Here is a 15,662-nt window from a genome sequence, read left to right as displayed (position 1 = left end):
GGGAGGGAATCATGCTCTGCTTCAGTATGTCACAGTACATGTTGGCATTCATGGTTCCCTCAATGAACTGTAGCTCCCCAGTGCCGGCAGCACTCATGCAGCCCCAGACCATGACACTCCCACCACCATGCTTGTCTGTAGGCAAGACGCATTTGTCTTTGTACTCCTCACCTGGTTGCCGCCACACACGCTTGACACCATCTGAACCAAATAAGTTTATCTTGGTCTCATCAGACCACAGGACATGGTTCCAGTAATCCATGTCCTTAGTCTGCTTGTCTTCAGCAAACTGTTTGCGGGCTTTCTTGTGCATCATCTTTAGAAAAGGCTTCCTTCTGGGACGACAGTCATGCAGACCAATTTGATGCAGTGTGCGGCGTATGGTCTGAGCACTGACAGGCTGACCCCCCACCCCTTCAACCTCTGCAGCAATGCTGGCAGCACTCATACGTCTATTTCCCAAACACAACCTCTGGATATGACGCTGAGCACGTGCACTTAACTTCTTTGGTCGACCATGGCGAGGCCTGTTCTGAGTGGAACCTGTCCTGTTAAACCACTGTATGGTCTTGGCCACCGTGCTGCAGCTCAGTTTCAGGGTCTTGACAATTCTTTTTTTCAGATCCTCAGAGAGTTCTTTGCCATGAGGAGCCATGCTGAACTTCCAGTGACCAGTATGAGAGAGAGAGCATAACACCAAATTTAACACACCTGCTCCCCATTCACACCTGAGACCTTGTAACACTAACGAGTCACATGACACCGGGGAGAGAAAATAGGCTAATTGGGCCCAGTTTGGACATTTTCACTTAGGGGTGTACTCACTTTTGTGGCCAGCGGTTTAGACATCAATTGCTGTGTGTTGAGTTATTTTGAGGGGACAGCAAATTTACACTGTTATACAAGCTGTACACTCACTACTTTACATTGTAGCAAAGTGCCATTTCTTCAGTGTTGTCACATGAAAAGATATAATAAAATATTTACAAAAAAGTGAGGGGTGTGCTCACTTTTGTGAGATACTGTATGTAGGCAAGTTAAGTTTAAGAATGTCTGCATACCCAAATCTGGAGAGTTTCTGCGGCATCAGGAAAACAGCTTATTTATTTGGTATTCAATAAAGGGTTTGAAAACAAGCACTGGTTTAGTCACATAAACAATAAGGGTAACACTTTTTATTATAAAGCTTTTGGCGGATAACATCTGTCATTTATAATAAATCAAGAGACACTTATATGCAAGAATGGACATAATTTCTAGATTCAAGTCTTTGTTGTCTTTTAAAGCACAAAAGTAACTTTTAAAGAAGAGGATGAATGAATGAAAAGTGAAAAGGCAGACGCAAGCTCCCTAATGCCAAACTTTGGCAGCAGAGAGCGTTTGAGCTTATCGCCCAATTCCAGAGCAATGGCATAAAGCTGTGAACAGGGTCAGCATGGCACAATAAACAGGAGTGGGCGCACACATGCACACACATGCTGCGCAGATGCACCCGGTCTCAGCTGTGCCATACTCGCTGCCTACGGCAGCCCATGCCAGACACTGTCACTCACTGTAACACAACGATGATTTCATGGGGAAATAAAAAAAAAGGTTTATAAGCTCAGTGCATTAGGCCTATATACCTAAATACAACATAGGGCCCCCCTGCCAGATTGGACCGGGTACGTTCCAGCACCGAGGGAATCAGCATGTGCTCTAACATGTGCCATCATGTATGACTCACGAGTTACATTGCACTTAGTTTCGTCATTGCTTACTGATACAGTCAGCCTGCAAGGAGTGTATTATTACCCACAAAGATTAAATATAACTCCATGTCATGATATACTGAATATTAGCCATAATCAAACCTGAAATGGGTTATCATTTATTAGAAACAGATCATTACTCTACGTAGTTGGAGCTACAATATCATTATTTGGCTTTTTTCAATTTTAAATGTAATTATGAAGACAGCTATCAAGCATTACAAAATAGGTGCCTTTTCCATTTTGAAATGTGTGGTTTTTTTTTTTTTTTTAAATGAGTAAAATGTTACAACAGCCTTTTAAACAATAACATGGCTGATGGCATATACTTCATTTAGCCATAGCCTTGTGCTTAAGGTCATGACACTGTAAGGTGTTTATTAGAAAGAATTAATGCTGATATTTCTATAAATATCTAATTTTCATCCATCATCTGTTCACTGTTACAGTAATAATAATAATAATAATAATAATAATAAAAACAGTCCATCCTGAAAGGGTAATGTATTTTTTTTTTTTCCTAGATTTTTTTAAAGCGGAGTTATGGTAAAAACGCTGACATATCTCCTAGAGACATAACTTCCAGTCTTTTTAATAAACTATGTGCACGAAATGTGCATATTTGCTAATACAGCAAGTTGGAATCACATGGATGGAGATTGGCCAAAAGGGAATCCTCATGGAAAAGGGCAGGCAGGAAGGAAGGAGTGAGTGAATAAATAAATAAATAAATAAATAAATAAATAAATAAATAAACAAACTCATTGAGTATATACACATCCATATACAATAACTATTAAATAGAATATAATAACATATTTTGTAAAATGCTATAAATATAAACATATATCACTAATAATAATACTACAAAGACAATAATGTTATAATCTGGCATCCTGTTTTATTCAGTGGTGGGCTATTAATCACGTGAGCAGCTTTCATAGTCAAACGGTTGGCATGAGTAATGGGAAGTATTCAGATTCAGTTCTCTCTAATTGTAAGTAAGCGTTGCACATGCATGTGTACAGTGAGAGTGGAGAAGCGCACTGTCAGTCAAGCGCGCTGTGTGGGGCGGTCTCTGCTCAGAGATGTCTGAATATGTCAAGAATCACTTCAGCTGCCGCAACCTTTTAAACAGCACTCCATCTCCTCCAGTGACGCTACGAGGGAAGAGTTTCATATATGCTGTTTAGCTTCATAAGATTATGAGGGATTCCTTTGCGATTGCCGTGCGCAACGAGCCTACAGTGCATTGGAGTGAAGGAAGAACAGCTGGAGCGCTGTCCAGCGTCCTGAAGTCAAGAAGCCAGAAGTGCTGAAGAGAGCACAGGCATTCACAGAGGACTGTATGTCTATGCCGATCAAGTCTTGAGATGACTCGGAAAAGGCTGCGTTCTGTGGCTGTCTGGGGATTCATTGTGTGGGAAATAGGAATTCTGTTGAGGTAAGAGCAAATATTTTCCTTGCTGGAGAATAGAGTAAACACAGGTTTTTCTTTCTTTTCCTTTTTTTTTTTCTTCCCAACAGTTTTGTCTCGGGATTCAGCATCACATGAATACTCCATGTTTAGCCGATAGTCACGTGCTGTGGAGGATGAAAGTATCAAAACGCATAAAATGTGCACTTTCACCCTTTACAGAGCTACAGTGCGGAGGCATCCTCGTAGTATAAACACGATTTTGGAGTCATTTGATCACTATATTCTTTTGCTTTATGTGAATCTTTTACTTCAAGATAATTTACCAGTAGCCTACAATAAGCTATACTGCTATGAATATATCTCATCACCACCGCATTCATGATGGCTATTGAAGGCACTGACAAAGTTTTAAGCAGCTTGTTCTCAGTGTAACAGGTGATATCTTGTAATTTTCACAGATAGAGTAACTTAGAGCTCAGGGATCCTAATGAAAAGTGTTGTTCTTCTTAAAAAAAATAACTTTTAATTATTTCTATCATTCTGAATGATGCTATTTAGCATGTTGATGATGCTTTTGTGCAAGGATAGTAGAAATTTGAAAATATTAAAGGAAATAGAAAACAAAATAGAAAATGAGGCCCAGTAAAGAAAAGGAAATAGGTATTTGTTCCATAATTCTCTCTTGCGTCATGTAGAAATAATTAGTTTGAAAGGAGTAAATTGATATTTCAAAGCGATTTAACAAGTTCTGGTAATTTATTTTTGTACTCCTGATACTACATCCCAGGAACTTTACCTTCTTATGAGTTCCAAATGATATTCATTCAAGCCCGTCATACATCTCTTAGTTTGGGTGATTATTTTTACTCTGCCATACTCCTTTTTTTTTTCAGCACTGTTTCTCTCTGGTCTTGCAAGTAGCTGCAAAATATTAAATTGCCTTTCTGGGTCCCTTTGAACAGTACTGAATCTTCACAATTCTTTTGGCTGATGATGCTATGAATTTTTAATGTTTCATTTGTCTACGATCCTTGGGCTCACGCAAGCGTAAAGTCTTGCATTATTGATACGTTGGCACTTGCAGTGTCTATGTCACCTTTGTATTGGCTGCCATTCTGTTTACCCTGAGGGAGAGTTTTTACTTAAAGCCATCTCAGAGGAAGTTGTTTTCAAAGAAAAGCTGGATGTGCCCCATTCCAAACTCAGAATTAATTACAGTGTACAAGAACTATTCATTCTTGCTACCATGTCTCACTTTAGAATGTGTTATGCACAAATGTTCAGAATAACTTTTTGCAAGAGCTACTCAACAATGAGATTGATGTTCAGAGGTGTCAAAGGCTCTATGGATAGTGAATAGCTTGAAAGAAGGTGGAAGAGGATCATCTCTTTTTGATATCATTCAACAATGGCTCAGAATCACTCCACAACATGTACATTCTCAGTAAGGAGCTGAGAAGTAGTGGTCTCATTGTGCTTACATCTTAGCCAAGATCTTTGTGCAAAGATTGAATCTGCAGGCTCTGCAGACTGTGTAAAGCCTCTCTTCAACTCTTTCAGATTTTCACAGATGATAGAATCTTGTTCAGTCTTATTAATGTGTTAATAGTGATGTCCTGGCATAGCACACTTGTCATTTTCTTTGATGATTCTTTTCTTTGATCTACTTGAATGAAAAAAAAAAAAAAAATCACTGTTATATGCAATGAATTATATACAGATTTTGTTGTACCATAAATCCTCTCAGCACACAATAACTCATTACGATCTTCTTCAAAATTCAGATAATTTAATGGGGGATATTTTGATACATTATCAGTCAACACCAGCTGTGTGACAGTGACAGTTTCCTATTAAACAATACAGCTGAAAAGCATCAAAATTAGCCAGATTAAGAAAACTCCAGTCCATAATTAATTTTATTCTTTACATTGGTCTACCGTCCTTACGCATTACTTTCACTATGTCCTGAAATTTAATCTGACCTTTTTTGGGTTAAAAGGTATGGCATAGTATAAATGAAACTGAATATATAATTTATAGGAATCAGGAATGCATCCTATTACTGTTTTAAAATATACTTTGCATATTTTTGTAGTTATATTGCTGAGTTGTTGTCACAGTCACCAGCACCGGCACTACGTTTCCCAGCATCCCTCCTGTTCATCACCTGCACATGATCATCAATCACCCGCACCTGAAGACCATCACCATCATTACCACTCATCAGCACTCCCTTCTTAAGCAGTCACCATCCTCACCACATTGTCCGGTCTCGTACATTTCATGTGTTGTGTGTATACCTGTTCCTGTATTATCTCCTGTTGGATTACTAAGTAAAGACTTGTTTGAAAATTATCTTCTTTGTTGTGTGTTCCTGCGCAAGCAGCACGTTACAGAAGACCAGACCTCCCAAATGGATAAATGGGAAAAATTCATCAACGTGGCTCAGGAGAGCCACAATTTCCTGACGTTTTCGTCTGTGTTTTTTCACCTTGCCGTCACCAGCCTGCTGGATGATGAAACCCTGAAGACCTTGTTCTGGATTGGGGCAAACTTCCACGGCCCCAGCAACCTCTCAGACACCACCGGCTTGAACTGGAGGGAAACCTTGTTGAAGTGTCTGGAGAGCAAATGGCCCCGATCCAGAATCCTGCCAAGCCCAGTGCCCAGTCAGAGAAACCCACCGCAGATGGAGTGTACGACTCCGCCGCAATGTCAGAGCCCGCGTGAGGAGGAGTGACCGAGCATGACATCACTTTGGAGCCTGAGGGGTATCCATCTGAGGAGAGGTCCGAGTCGGCAGTCCCATCCTACGCTGAGGGAGTAGGTGTTGGAGTCTATGGGTTGGTCAGAAGCCCCGCCCACCCGCCCGTCACTGAGAGTGAGCCTCAGAACACCAACATCGACTCAACCCTTCATCTGCCTACCCATTCTATACTGGACTCACTGGTCCCACCAAGCCTCCCTCTCCCACCTCCTCTCCTAAATGTTTTGGTCAGCTCGTCGTCCCAGTCTTCTCCCCAGACCCCAGCCACGTCTGCTGTCCTGCCCGAGCTGTCCCCCATCAGTCCCGCTGCACCACCGTTGTCTCCTCTCAGTGACGTGGTTACATCGCGGGGCTACTGTGAGCCACCTCCATCTGGGCGTGAGGATCCCGTGGCTCCGCCTCCAGCTTCTGTCCATGTCACTCCACCTCGACCCGTCACCTGACTCCTCCACCTGCGCTCCTCCCTCCCTCAACATCTGCTGGGACCTTTGAGCTTTCGGCTTCGTGGAGCTTCCTCGAACCGCCGGCTTCACCCAGGTCGGACGTCACGTCACCTGCGCCACGGACTTGCGGGCCGTCTGTTGCTCTCCGGCCCTTCACCCCTACAGCTCCGGCTGGCTCCGCCCTCCCTCAGGCGCTGCCTCCGTCCTCCCTCAGGCGCTGCCTCCGTCCTCCCTCAGGCTCTGCCTCCGTCCTCCCTCAGGCTCTGCCTCCGTCCTCCCTCAGGCTCTGCCTCCGTCCTCCCTCAGGCTCTGCCTCCGTCCTCCCTCAGGCTCTGCCTCCGTCCTCCCTCAGGCTCTGCCTCCGTCCTCCCTCAGGCTCCGCCTCCGTCCTCTGTCTCTCCAGCTAAACCTCGGCCCTCCGGATCCCTGCATCCATCTCGGGGGGTCGTCGCTGCGGCTCCAGAACCTCCAGAACCCCCTCCGGCCCTCCCCTTTGGATGTTTCATTACGGCGTGAGGACGCGCCTTGCCGGAGGGGGATGTACTGTCACAGTCACCAGCACCAGCACTACGTTTCCCAGCTTCCCTCCTGTTCATCACCTGCACACGATCATCAATCACCCACACCTGAAGACCATCACCATCATTACCACTCATTAGCACTCCCTTCTTAAGCAGTCACCATCCTCACCACAGTGTCCGGTCTCGTATGTTCCATGTGTTGTGTTGCGTGTATACCTGTTCCTATATTATCTCCCGTTGGATTATAAAGGCTTGTTTGAAAATTATCTTCTTCATTGTGTGTTCCTGCGCAAGCAGCACGTTACAGTTGTCAGTTATATATATTAAACAACCTAATATTTTGACAACCAAATGTCTTCTATGTGTTAGAAAACATGTATGTATATAACAAACACAAAATTTGTAATTTATATACATTTTCAGATTATATTTTAGCGCATGAGAAACGCCAGAATACAGATGAACTATATATAGGCATAAACCAGAGATGATATTGACAAAACAACAACGGAGAGAATTGGCTATGCATTTACATGTGGACTACATATTTTGATTTTCATGACCACTTCCCACAAATTTCTAAAAAAAAAAAAAAAAAAAAGAGAAGAAAATCACATTCAAACTCCCAAAGCCACATAGCATATACTCACCAGATTGCCAGAGATGACAACACACATACATCAACAACTACAATCAACAAACGGCCCCCAGCATGCACGCGCTCAGGCATTCACACACTGTGAACGGGTACAGACAGATATTACAGCTGTCAGTCTATTATACTTAGAGAGGATAGTGGAATATGGCACAGTACATCACTCAGCACAGGTTTATATGCCTCTGCTTCATACTAGCTAGTCATTATGTGCCTCTGGGCTGACATGGATTTGAATGTGTTGTTTTCTTCAAGAACATAAATGATCAAAATTGCCTGTTTAGTGCCCCAGAGTCTTTCTATTGTACCTTGTTTTGTTGGACGTTGAATATTGTCACAGTTTCTAACTTGTTGGTGGCTTTACGGATGACTAATCTGATTTCTCAATAGCTTTAGGAACCCACATAAGGGTCATGGGGGTTGGCTGTCACATGGAGAAGTTGTCACAAGAGCTATATTTCAGGTTTTGAGTAAAAGTTTAATTATCCAAATGCTTTTTATGCACATGTTGGTTTCAAACACATCTATTTAATACTGAATATTAACCTAAAATCTCATTTTTGATATAGTTGTTGGGTAAACAAGTGGATACAATAAAAATTACATTGGCATACATTTAGGCAAAGGTCAACTGTTTAATAAAGGAACATTACAAGAGTTATTTTAGTGTTTGTCAGATCAAATCAAATCTGCTTTTATTGGCCAAGTATGCAAACCATACAAGGAATTTTTCAACAGTATAAGGTGTCCCACATGTACAGTATATGCACTGTATTATAATACTTGCAGATACCTAATGCTTTACAAAACAACAACAACAAAGATTATTAAATCATCATATTGCACTTAATTATGGTATTACAAAAGAGAAAAAACAGGGGTAACATGATTTGCAGCATTTTAATTTTTACTTCACATTTCTGAAAAGCCTATGTGAGGCTTTTAAATAGCAACTACTCATTGTGACAACTTACCCCATGCAGTGTGACAACTGACATTGGGTCATGTTGTCACAAAAGGTCAGCATGTGATTTTTTCCCCCTAAGCAAACACTGTGAAAATGTTTGGTAGCTTTTTTCTGCAGGCTAGACTTTTTAAGGTATGTGCCTTTAAAAAAAAAATAAATAAAAAAAAAAAAACTTTCAAAAATAAACTCTTGGTCACACTTTATTTCAATAGTTCGCTTTAGACATTCTATTAACTACAAGTAACTTTGCAATTGCATGTTAAATAGCAGTCATTAGAGTATTAGTAGACTGCCTGCTTAATATCTGCTAACACTTTATTTTGATGCTCCCCCAACAGACATTCTACTGACTATAAGTAACTTTTCCAACTACATGTCAACTTATTCTACTAACCCTAACCCAACAGTCTACTAATACTCTTATGAGAGTTAGTTGACATGTAGTTGCAAATTAATGAGAGTTAGTTGTAAAGTTATAGCTACAAAATTATGTATATTTAGTAGAATGTCTAAAATGGACTATCGAAAAAAAAAAAAAGTGCAAACTTTATCTGAGAAGAATTTAAGGTGTGAAAAGTGAAAACTGCCCCAATCTCCCCTACTTGATTGCGAATATTAACTTTGATTTGAATTTGGTATAGAGAGAACACTTAATCAGTCAGAACTTGATATAGAAACACAGGACAGAAGTAATTAGCATTTAGACTGACAATTTGCAGTAATCTGCACTGACAATTCACAAAGACTGACTGTTGGAAGGATTGAAATGTGTGTTATATTAAAACTGACATTTCCATTACAGGTTCATTGTTTGAAGACTTGGATTTAATTATGTACAGCTATGTAAGAGAGAAAAAAAGATGTTTCCTGTGGTATGTCTTTGTGTCTATGATCAGTATTCATAATTACTAATTAGAGTGGGGAAATACTGCATGCGTAATGAATTAGAGAAAGACAGAGTTTGTCACTTTGTCAACGCTGTCTGTTTATTTAGGGACTTTTTTTTTTTGTGGCAGCAGTTCTGCCAGTGCCAATTCAAATAACTTGACTAGACAAGGACAGACTAATATCAGCACTGGACCAAAGACAGCGTAGGTCACCGTGCATCATTGTGTCATCTGCTCCAAGAGAAAGACATGTCTCACACTTCACCCACCAAAAATTTACAGACGTATACTATTCTTTTTAAAGTGTTATATGCCTAGAAATACAGATTTCAAATACCTATAATATTCTGTCACTAACAATGCAGGGAATCAGATGCATCCATAAAAACTGATACTACATTATATGATCTTTATTGCATGTGTCTGATTTTCTCTCAATGATAGGCAGTTAGAGGTGTTAAAAAGGAGTGACGTAAAACTACATAAATAATAACACTTTACAATAAAGTCCCATCAGTCAACATTAGTTAATGCACTAATTAACATTACCTAACAATGAGAAATACATTTGTTACATTAATAAAGAATGTTCATTGTTAGTTCATGTTAGCTCAGGTACATTAAATAAAATGAACAGATACAACTTTTAATTTTAATAAAACATAAAAAAAAAAAAAATCACTTTCTGTGACATGACACATTAATAAGAGAGTCTCTTGATAACTGAAGATAATACAAACACACACACACACACACACACACACACACACACACACACACGCACAATGCAAAGCCAGATGTTTGTTCATATTTGCACTGCTCTCGCTTTCATTGTCATCTGCTGAAACGCTCATTGGAGCGGAATGTTCCAATAGATGAGAGCGGCTCACCCCCAAGCGGGAAGAGCACCTCATCATTTCTGTTTTCTGCCCGTGTACCTTTCACCGTGTGCATTAGGACCAACCGGCTCAATTCTTTAACAAACCATTTGGCTTCCAAAAGCACTAATGCTCTCTTTTTCTCTGCCTTCAAGGGGTATTTTAGTCTTTTCTTTGAGCCTGTTTCACTCCTCTGCCTCCTGTGCCAGTTTACGTATTGTAAAAGGCAGATTAGGTAGCTCCTGTTGCATTATTGATAAGATTTTGTCACAAAGCATTGATTGCGCTTTGAGTTATTCTGCCAGCCCTGTTTCTCTTGAATACTTTCGTCAGAGTTTTTGAAAGCTGTAGAAAGACTCAGAACAGAGGGAGGCCTCTGTAAGCAGCTTAAAATGTTTAAGTTTTCATAAAGCTTTTATGTATGAGGAAAATGTCAAGGAGTAAGATCTAAGTAAATGCCAGGTTAAAACCAAAAGAACAAATTTTGACATAAAAAATGATTAAAAATATATATTGAATGCTTATTCAAATAAAACATCTGACACTTCATTCTCTGAAAGGCAAGAGGGAACACTAAGTCAAACACGAGAGTACTCAACAAACTGTAATGTTTATATGATATAAGCATTTGAAAAAGAATTTAAATTTGCATGATGTTTCATCATAGTTTGGTGCCCTAAAAAAATCTTCATAACGTGAAAGTTTCACACCAAATACACTATAGTGTTCAAAAGTTTGGGGTTAGTAAGTTTTTATTTTTATTTTATTTTTTTATGTCTCATGCTCACCATGGCTTTTCTTTATTTGATCAAAAATACACTGTAAACCCTAACGCTCAAAATACTTAATTGGTTTGAGTAGGACAAACTTAAATTGAACAAATTAGTTCAGTTAAATTAACTGTTATGAGTATTTAGAGGTTTTTTTTTCTTCTTAGTTGACAGCACTGACATATTTCAAGTAAACTGAACTGTTTCATTGTTTTTAGTTGTATTATCTAATTTCTTTTAATTTAGACTAACTTAAGTTTAACTGAAACTGGGCTGGGATTTCTATTTCCCAGCATGCTTTGCCCATGGCACTCGAAAGGGAGAGTAAATGCTAAAATTAAGTGTTATATAATGTTATTTTGCGCAAGATTAATGGTAAGGGAGATTTAGTAGTGATTGTTTTGTTATGCTAATTTAGAAGTGTTTTTTGGAGCATTACCATCATGGTGACAAGTGGCGCATGCTGCTTGGTTTGAGAGCAAGTAAGTTACATGTTTTAAGTAGCTGTACTCATTCAGTAAGTGCTATACCATGCTATTGTTAACATGTTAACAAACTAACAAGTTGGCATTTTCTGAATTTTCTTATTAGGGTTTACAGTGAAGTAAATAACTCATTTGATTTGCAAGAACTCAAAATAAAAAGTTAATTAACTAAATATTTTAAGTTAATTGCTATCAAAATGTATAAGTTAGCTAACTATACTTTGAATTAGGAGCAATTAACATGCATGAGTACTACAAACTCAAAACTTGATAGTTCTGCTTACTTAAAATTGGGAATCATAACTCAAAAAAATTGATGTAACTGATTACCTCAAATTTTTTGAGTTAGCCCAACTTATTCGGGTTTACATTGTACAGTAAAAACAGTGATATTGGGAAATATTTAAACTGCAATAAATTAAATTGTTTTTCATTTTAATGTGTTTTAAAATGTAATTTAATCCTGTGATAGCAACACTGAATTTTCAGCAGTCATTACTCCAGTCTTCAGTGTCACATGATCCTTCAGAAATCATTCTAATAGGATGATTTTTTGCTCTAGAAGCATTTCTTATTATCACAGTTGTGCTGCTATTATAATATTATGTATGAATTTAATGCATCCTTGCTGAGTAAAATTAATTTCTTTAAATTATACCCCAAAGTTTTGAACAGTAATATACAGTATGTTTTTTGTACAAAAAGCTCTTAAAATCCCTATGTGATTCCTCATAAACGTCACAACAAACACCATTAATATTATCTCTCAGCAGTTATGCCACTTAGCAAGTGATGAAGTATTGGTGTGGTGGTGACGTACAGCAAAAAAGAGCTCCAAGGATGGGAGCTGTTACCTGAGTTATGTATGCTGGTCACAGTTTGCATACAGTATAGTGACGAAAATAAGCTATAACTGTGACATTTAAGTTGCCAGCTGATGCGTGAAGCGCAAACCTCTGTCACACATCAGTGTCACTACTGTCACATACTGTGGAGTGTAAGTTCCTGTTTTTCTCAGCTCATGCTTAGTAAAGCTGCATCTACTCCATCAATAAAAATACCTCTCGGCTGGGCTTGCGGGAGAGCTCTTCCCTGTCCACTTAACTTGTTTCCTGTTTCCACTTGACTTGACAATAAACACTAACAGACTAACCAGGGTGAAGTGTACATCTTGTAAGATGGTACAAAAACTAGAAGTACGGAACTGTGTTAATTTGATAAGAGCTATTCTTGGCTTGGGAATATGCTGTAGGTTTGAAGACCACTGTGAAATTTCAGGGACATGCTTTTTTAAATCTTGTGTTGCAGTGATGCAACAACTAAAGCCAAATTCACAAATAGTGAATTGTGCATGTATCTACACCAGCCTGAGCAGATTACAGCTTGAGCCACTGTCGCTGTCCCGACAAATAGAAAATCAAAACAGCCTTTATTTAAATCCACAAACTAAAAACTCAGAAAGTCGCTGGGGAGAAACATAACACAACCACTTAATTTAGACGAGAACTGACAAAAAAAAAAAAAAAAAAAAAAAAAAACTGAACAAAACAATGAGTACAAATACACAAGCTGTGTTCGAAATCACCCCCTTATTTACTATTCCCTATATTAGTCCACTAATATAGTTGACTTGGAGGAGTGAATGAAAATGAGTGAGTGAATTCGGACAGGGCTGCCACTTTTACATTTGTGCTTGCTGTTTAATAATCATTTGAAACTTAGCAAACTGACGGCTCCAGTAGTGATGAAAAAATGTATCTTGAGCTCTGTCATGAAAACTAGCATGTATACACCTTAATTAAACAATTTAATAATCAAGTAAACATAAATTTATACCTGTATGACATTATGCTAAAGCCACAATAGGAAGTGGATGGATGGAAGATTCAGCTGCGGGCACAATCTTCTGGTCAGATGCGGGAATTAATTCGCCTCGCGGCACGACTCTCACAGTGCATTATGGGTATTCTCTAGCCGTTGAGTGTACATCGGTTGTACACTGGTTATTGCGGTGCATTGTGGGATTGAATGAGTGCACTTGGTAACGTCCACTATGGTTTCGGGTGCCACTACAAATGGCTGTCCCCTCAAATAGAGCCCAATTTAAGGGTATAGGGGGCGATTTCAGGACAGCCAAAGACTGTCAAATGAGATGATTAATTGACAGGTGAACAGAATCATGATTCAAGCACACTGGGAAACTAGGTCACAGAAAAAAAGAACAAAAACAATAAAACTAAGCCAAAACAAAACATATGTGACACATTCCCCTTCAAAACACAAACAGAGATATTTTTCAATAAAATCTATGAGATTTGTATTCCTCAATTGAAAGTCTATTCACTCAAAATGCTAGATTAATATATATTTTTTTATGATCTCTTTATAAATATACTTTTCAGTGGAGGGAGAGAAATCTATATTTCACTGCTTTTGTGATCAAACATTTTTCAGGGGAACAAAATAGAACTCCAATGTATGGAGATGACATACAATATATATTATATATATATATATATATATATACAGTGGGTACAGAAAGTATTCAGACCCCCTTAAATTTTTCACTCTTTGTTATATTGCAGCCATTTGCTAAAATCATTTAAGTTCATTTTTTTCCCTCATTAATGTACACACAGCACCCCATATTGACAGAAAAACACAGAATTGTTGACATTTTTGCAGATTTATTAAAAAAGAAAAACTGAAATATCACATGGTCCTAAGTATTCAGACCCTTTGCTGTGACACTCATATATTTAACTCAGGTGCTGTCCATTTCTTCTGATCATCCTTGAGATGGTTCTACACCTTCATTTGAGTCCAGCTGTGTTTGATTATACTGATTGGACTTGATTAGGAAAGCCACACACCTGTCTATATAAGACCTTACAGCTCACAGTGCATGTCAGAGCAAATGAGAATCATGAGGTCAAAGGAACTGCCTGAAGAGCTCAGAGACAGAATTGTGGCAAGGCACAGATCTGGCCAAGGTTACAAAAAAAATTCTGCTGCACTTAAGGTTCCTAAGAGCACAGTGGCCTCCATAATCCTTAAATGGAAAGCGTTTGGGACGACCAGAACCCTTCCTAGAGCTGGCCGTCCGGGCAAACTTAGCTATCGGGGGAGAAGAGCCTTGGTGAGAGAGGTAAAGAAGAACCCAAAGATCACTGTGGCTGAGCTCCAGAGATGCAGTCGGGAGATGGGAGAAAATTGTAGAAAGTCAACCATCACTGCAGCCCTCCACCAGTCGGGGCTTTATGGCAGAGTGGCCCGACGGAAGCCTCTCCTCAGTGCAAGACACAAGATTCTCTGGTCTGATGAGACCAAGATAGAACTTTTTGGCCTTAATTCTAAGCGGTATGTGTGGAGAAAACCAGGCACTGCTCATCACCCGTCCAATACAGTCCCAACAGTGAAGCATGGTGGTGGCAGCATTTTGCTGTGGGGGTGTTTTTCAGCTGCAGGGACAGGACGACTGGTTGCAATCGAGGGAAAGATGAATGCGGCCAAGTACAGGGATATCCTGGACGAAAACCTTCTCCAGAGTGCTCAGGACCTCAGACTGGGCCGAAGGTTTACCTTCCAACAAGACAATGACCCTAAGCACACAGCTAAAATAATGAAGGAGTGGCTTCACAACAACTCCGTTCTTGAATGGCCCAGCCAGAGCCCTGACTTAAACCCAATTGAGCATCTCTGGAGAGACCTAAAAATGGCTGTCCACCAATGTTTACCATCCAACCTGACAGAACTGGAGAGGATCTGCAAGGAGGAATGGCAGAGGATCCCCAAATCCAGGTGTGAAAAACTTGTTGCATCTTTCCCAAAAAGACTCATGACTGTATTAGATCAAAAGGGTGCTTCTACTAAATACTAAGCAAAGGGTCTGAATACTTAGGACCATGTGATATTTCAGTTTTTCTTTTTTAATAAATCTGCAAAAATGTCAACAATTCTGTGTTTTTCTGTCAATATGGGGTGCTGTGTGTACATTAATGAGGAGAAAAAAAAATGAACTTAAATGATTTTAGCAAATGGCGGCAATATAACAAAGAGTGAAAAATTTAAGGGGGTCTGAATACTTTCCGTACCCACTGTATATATGTGTATAT

General features: G+C 39.4%; 1 protein-coding gene across 2 annotated transcripts in view; it reads left to right on the top strand.

Annotated features, from left to right (window-relative positions):
- Window positions 1-1,640: 1,640 nt before the first annotated feature.
- The window catches only part of glra3 (glycine receptor, alpha 3), a 67,653-nt gene continuing 53,631 nt past the window's right edge, over window positions 1,641-15,662 (top strand). Inside the window, exon 1 of one of the 2 annotated variants that reach the window (XM_051905080.1) lies at window positions 1,641-3,195. In XM_051905080.1, coding sequence (XP_051761040.1) covers window positions 3,125-3,195 — 71 coding nt within the window. In that variant the 5' untranslated portion in view covers window positions 1,641-3,124. The remainder of the gene's footprint in view (window positions 3,196-15,662) is intronic. The other variant, XM_051905089.1, reaches the window with a different exon arrangement.

The sequence above is a fragment of the Ctenopharyngodon idella genome, chromosome 1, assembly GCF_019924925.1.
Source record: "Ctenopharyngodon idella isolate HZGC_01 chromosome 1, HZGC01, whole genome shotgun sequence".
NCBI lineage: Eukaryota > Metazoa > Chordata > Actinopteri > Cypriniformes > Xenocyprididae > Ctenopharyngodon > Ctenopharyngodon idella.
Note: the sequence above shows the minus strand (reverse complement) of the source record. Positions and strands in the feature narration are given on the sequence as shown.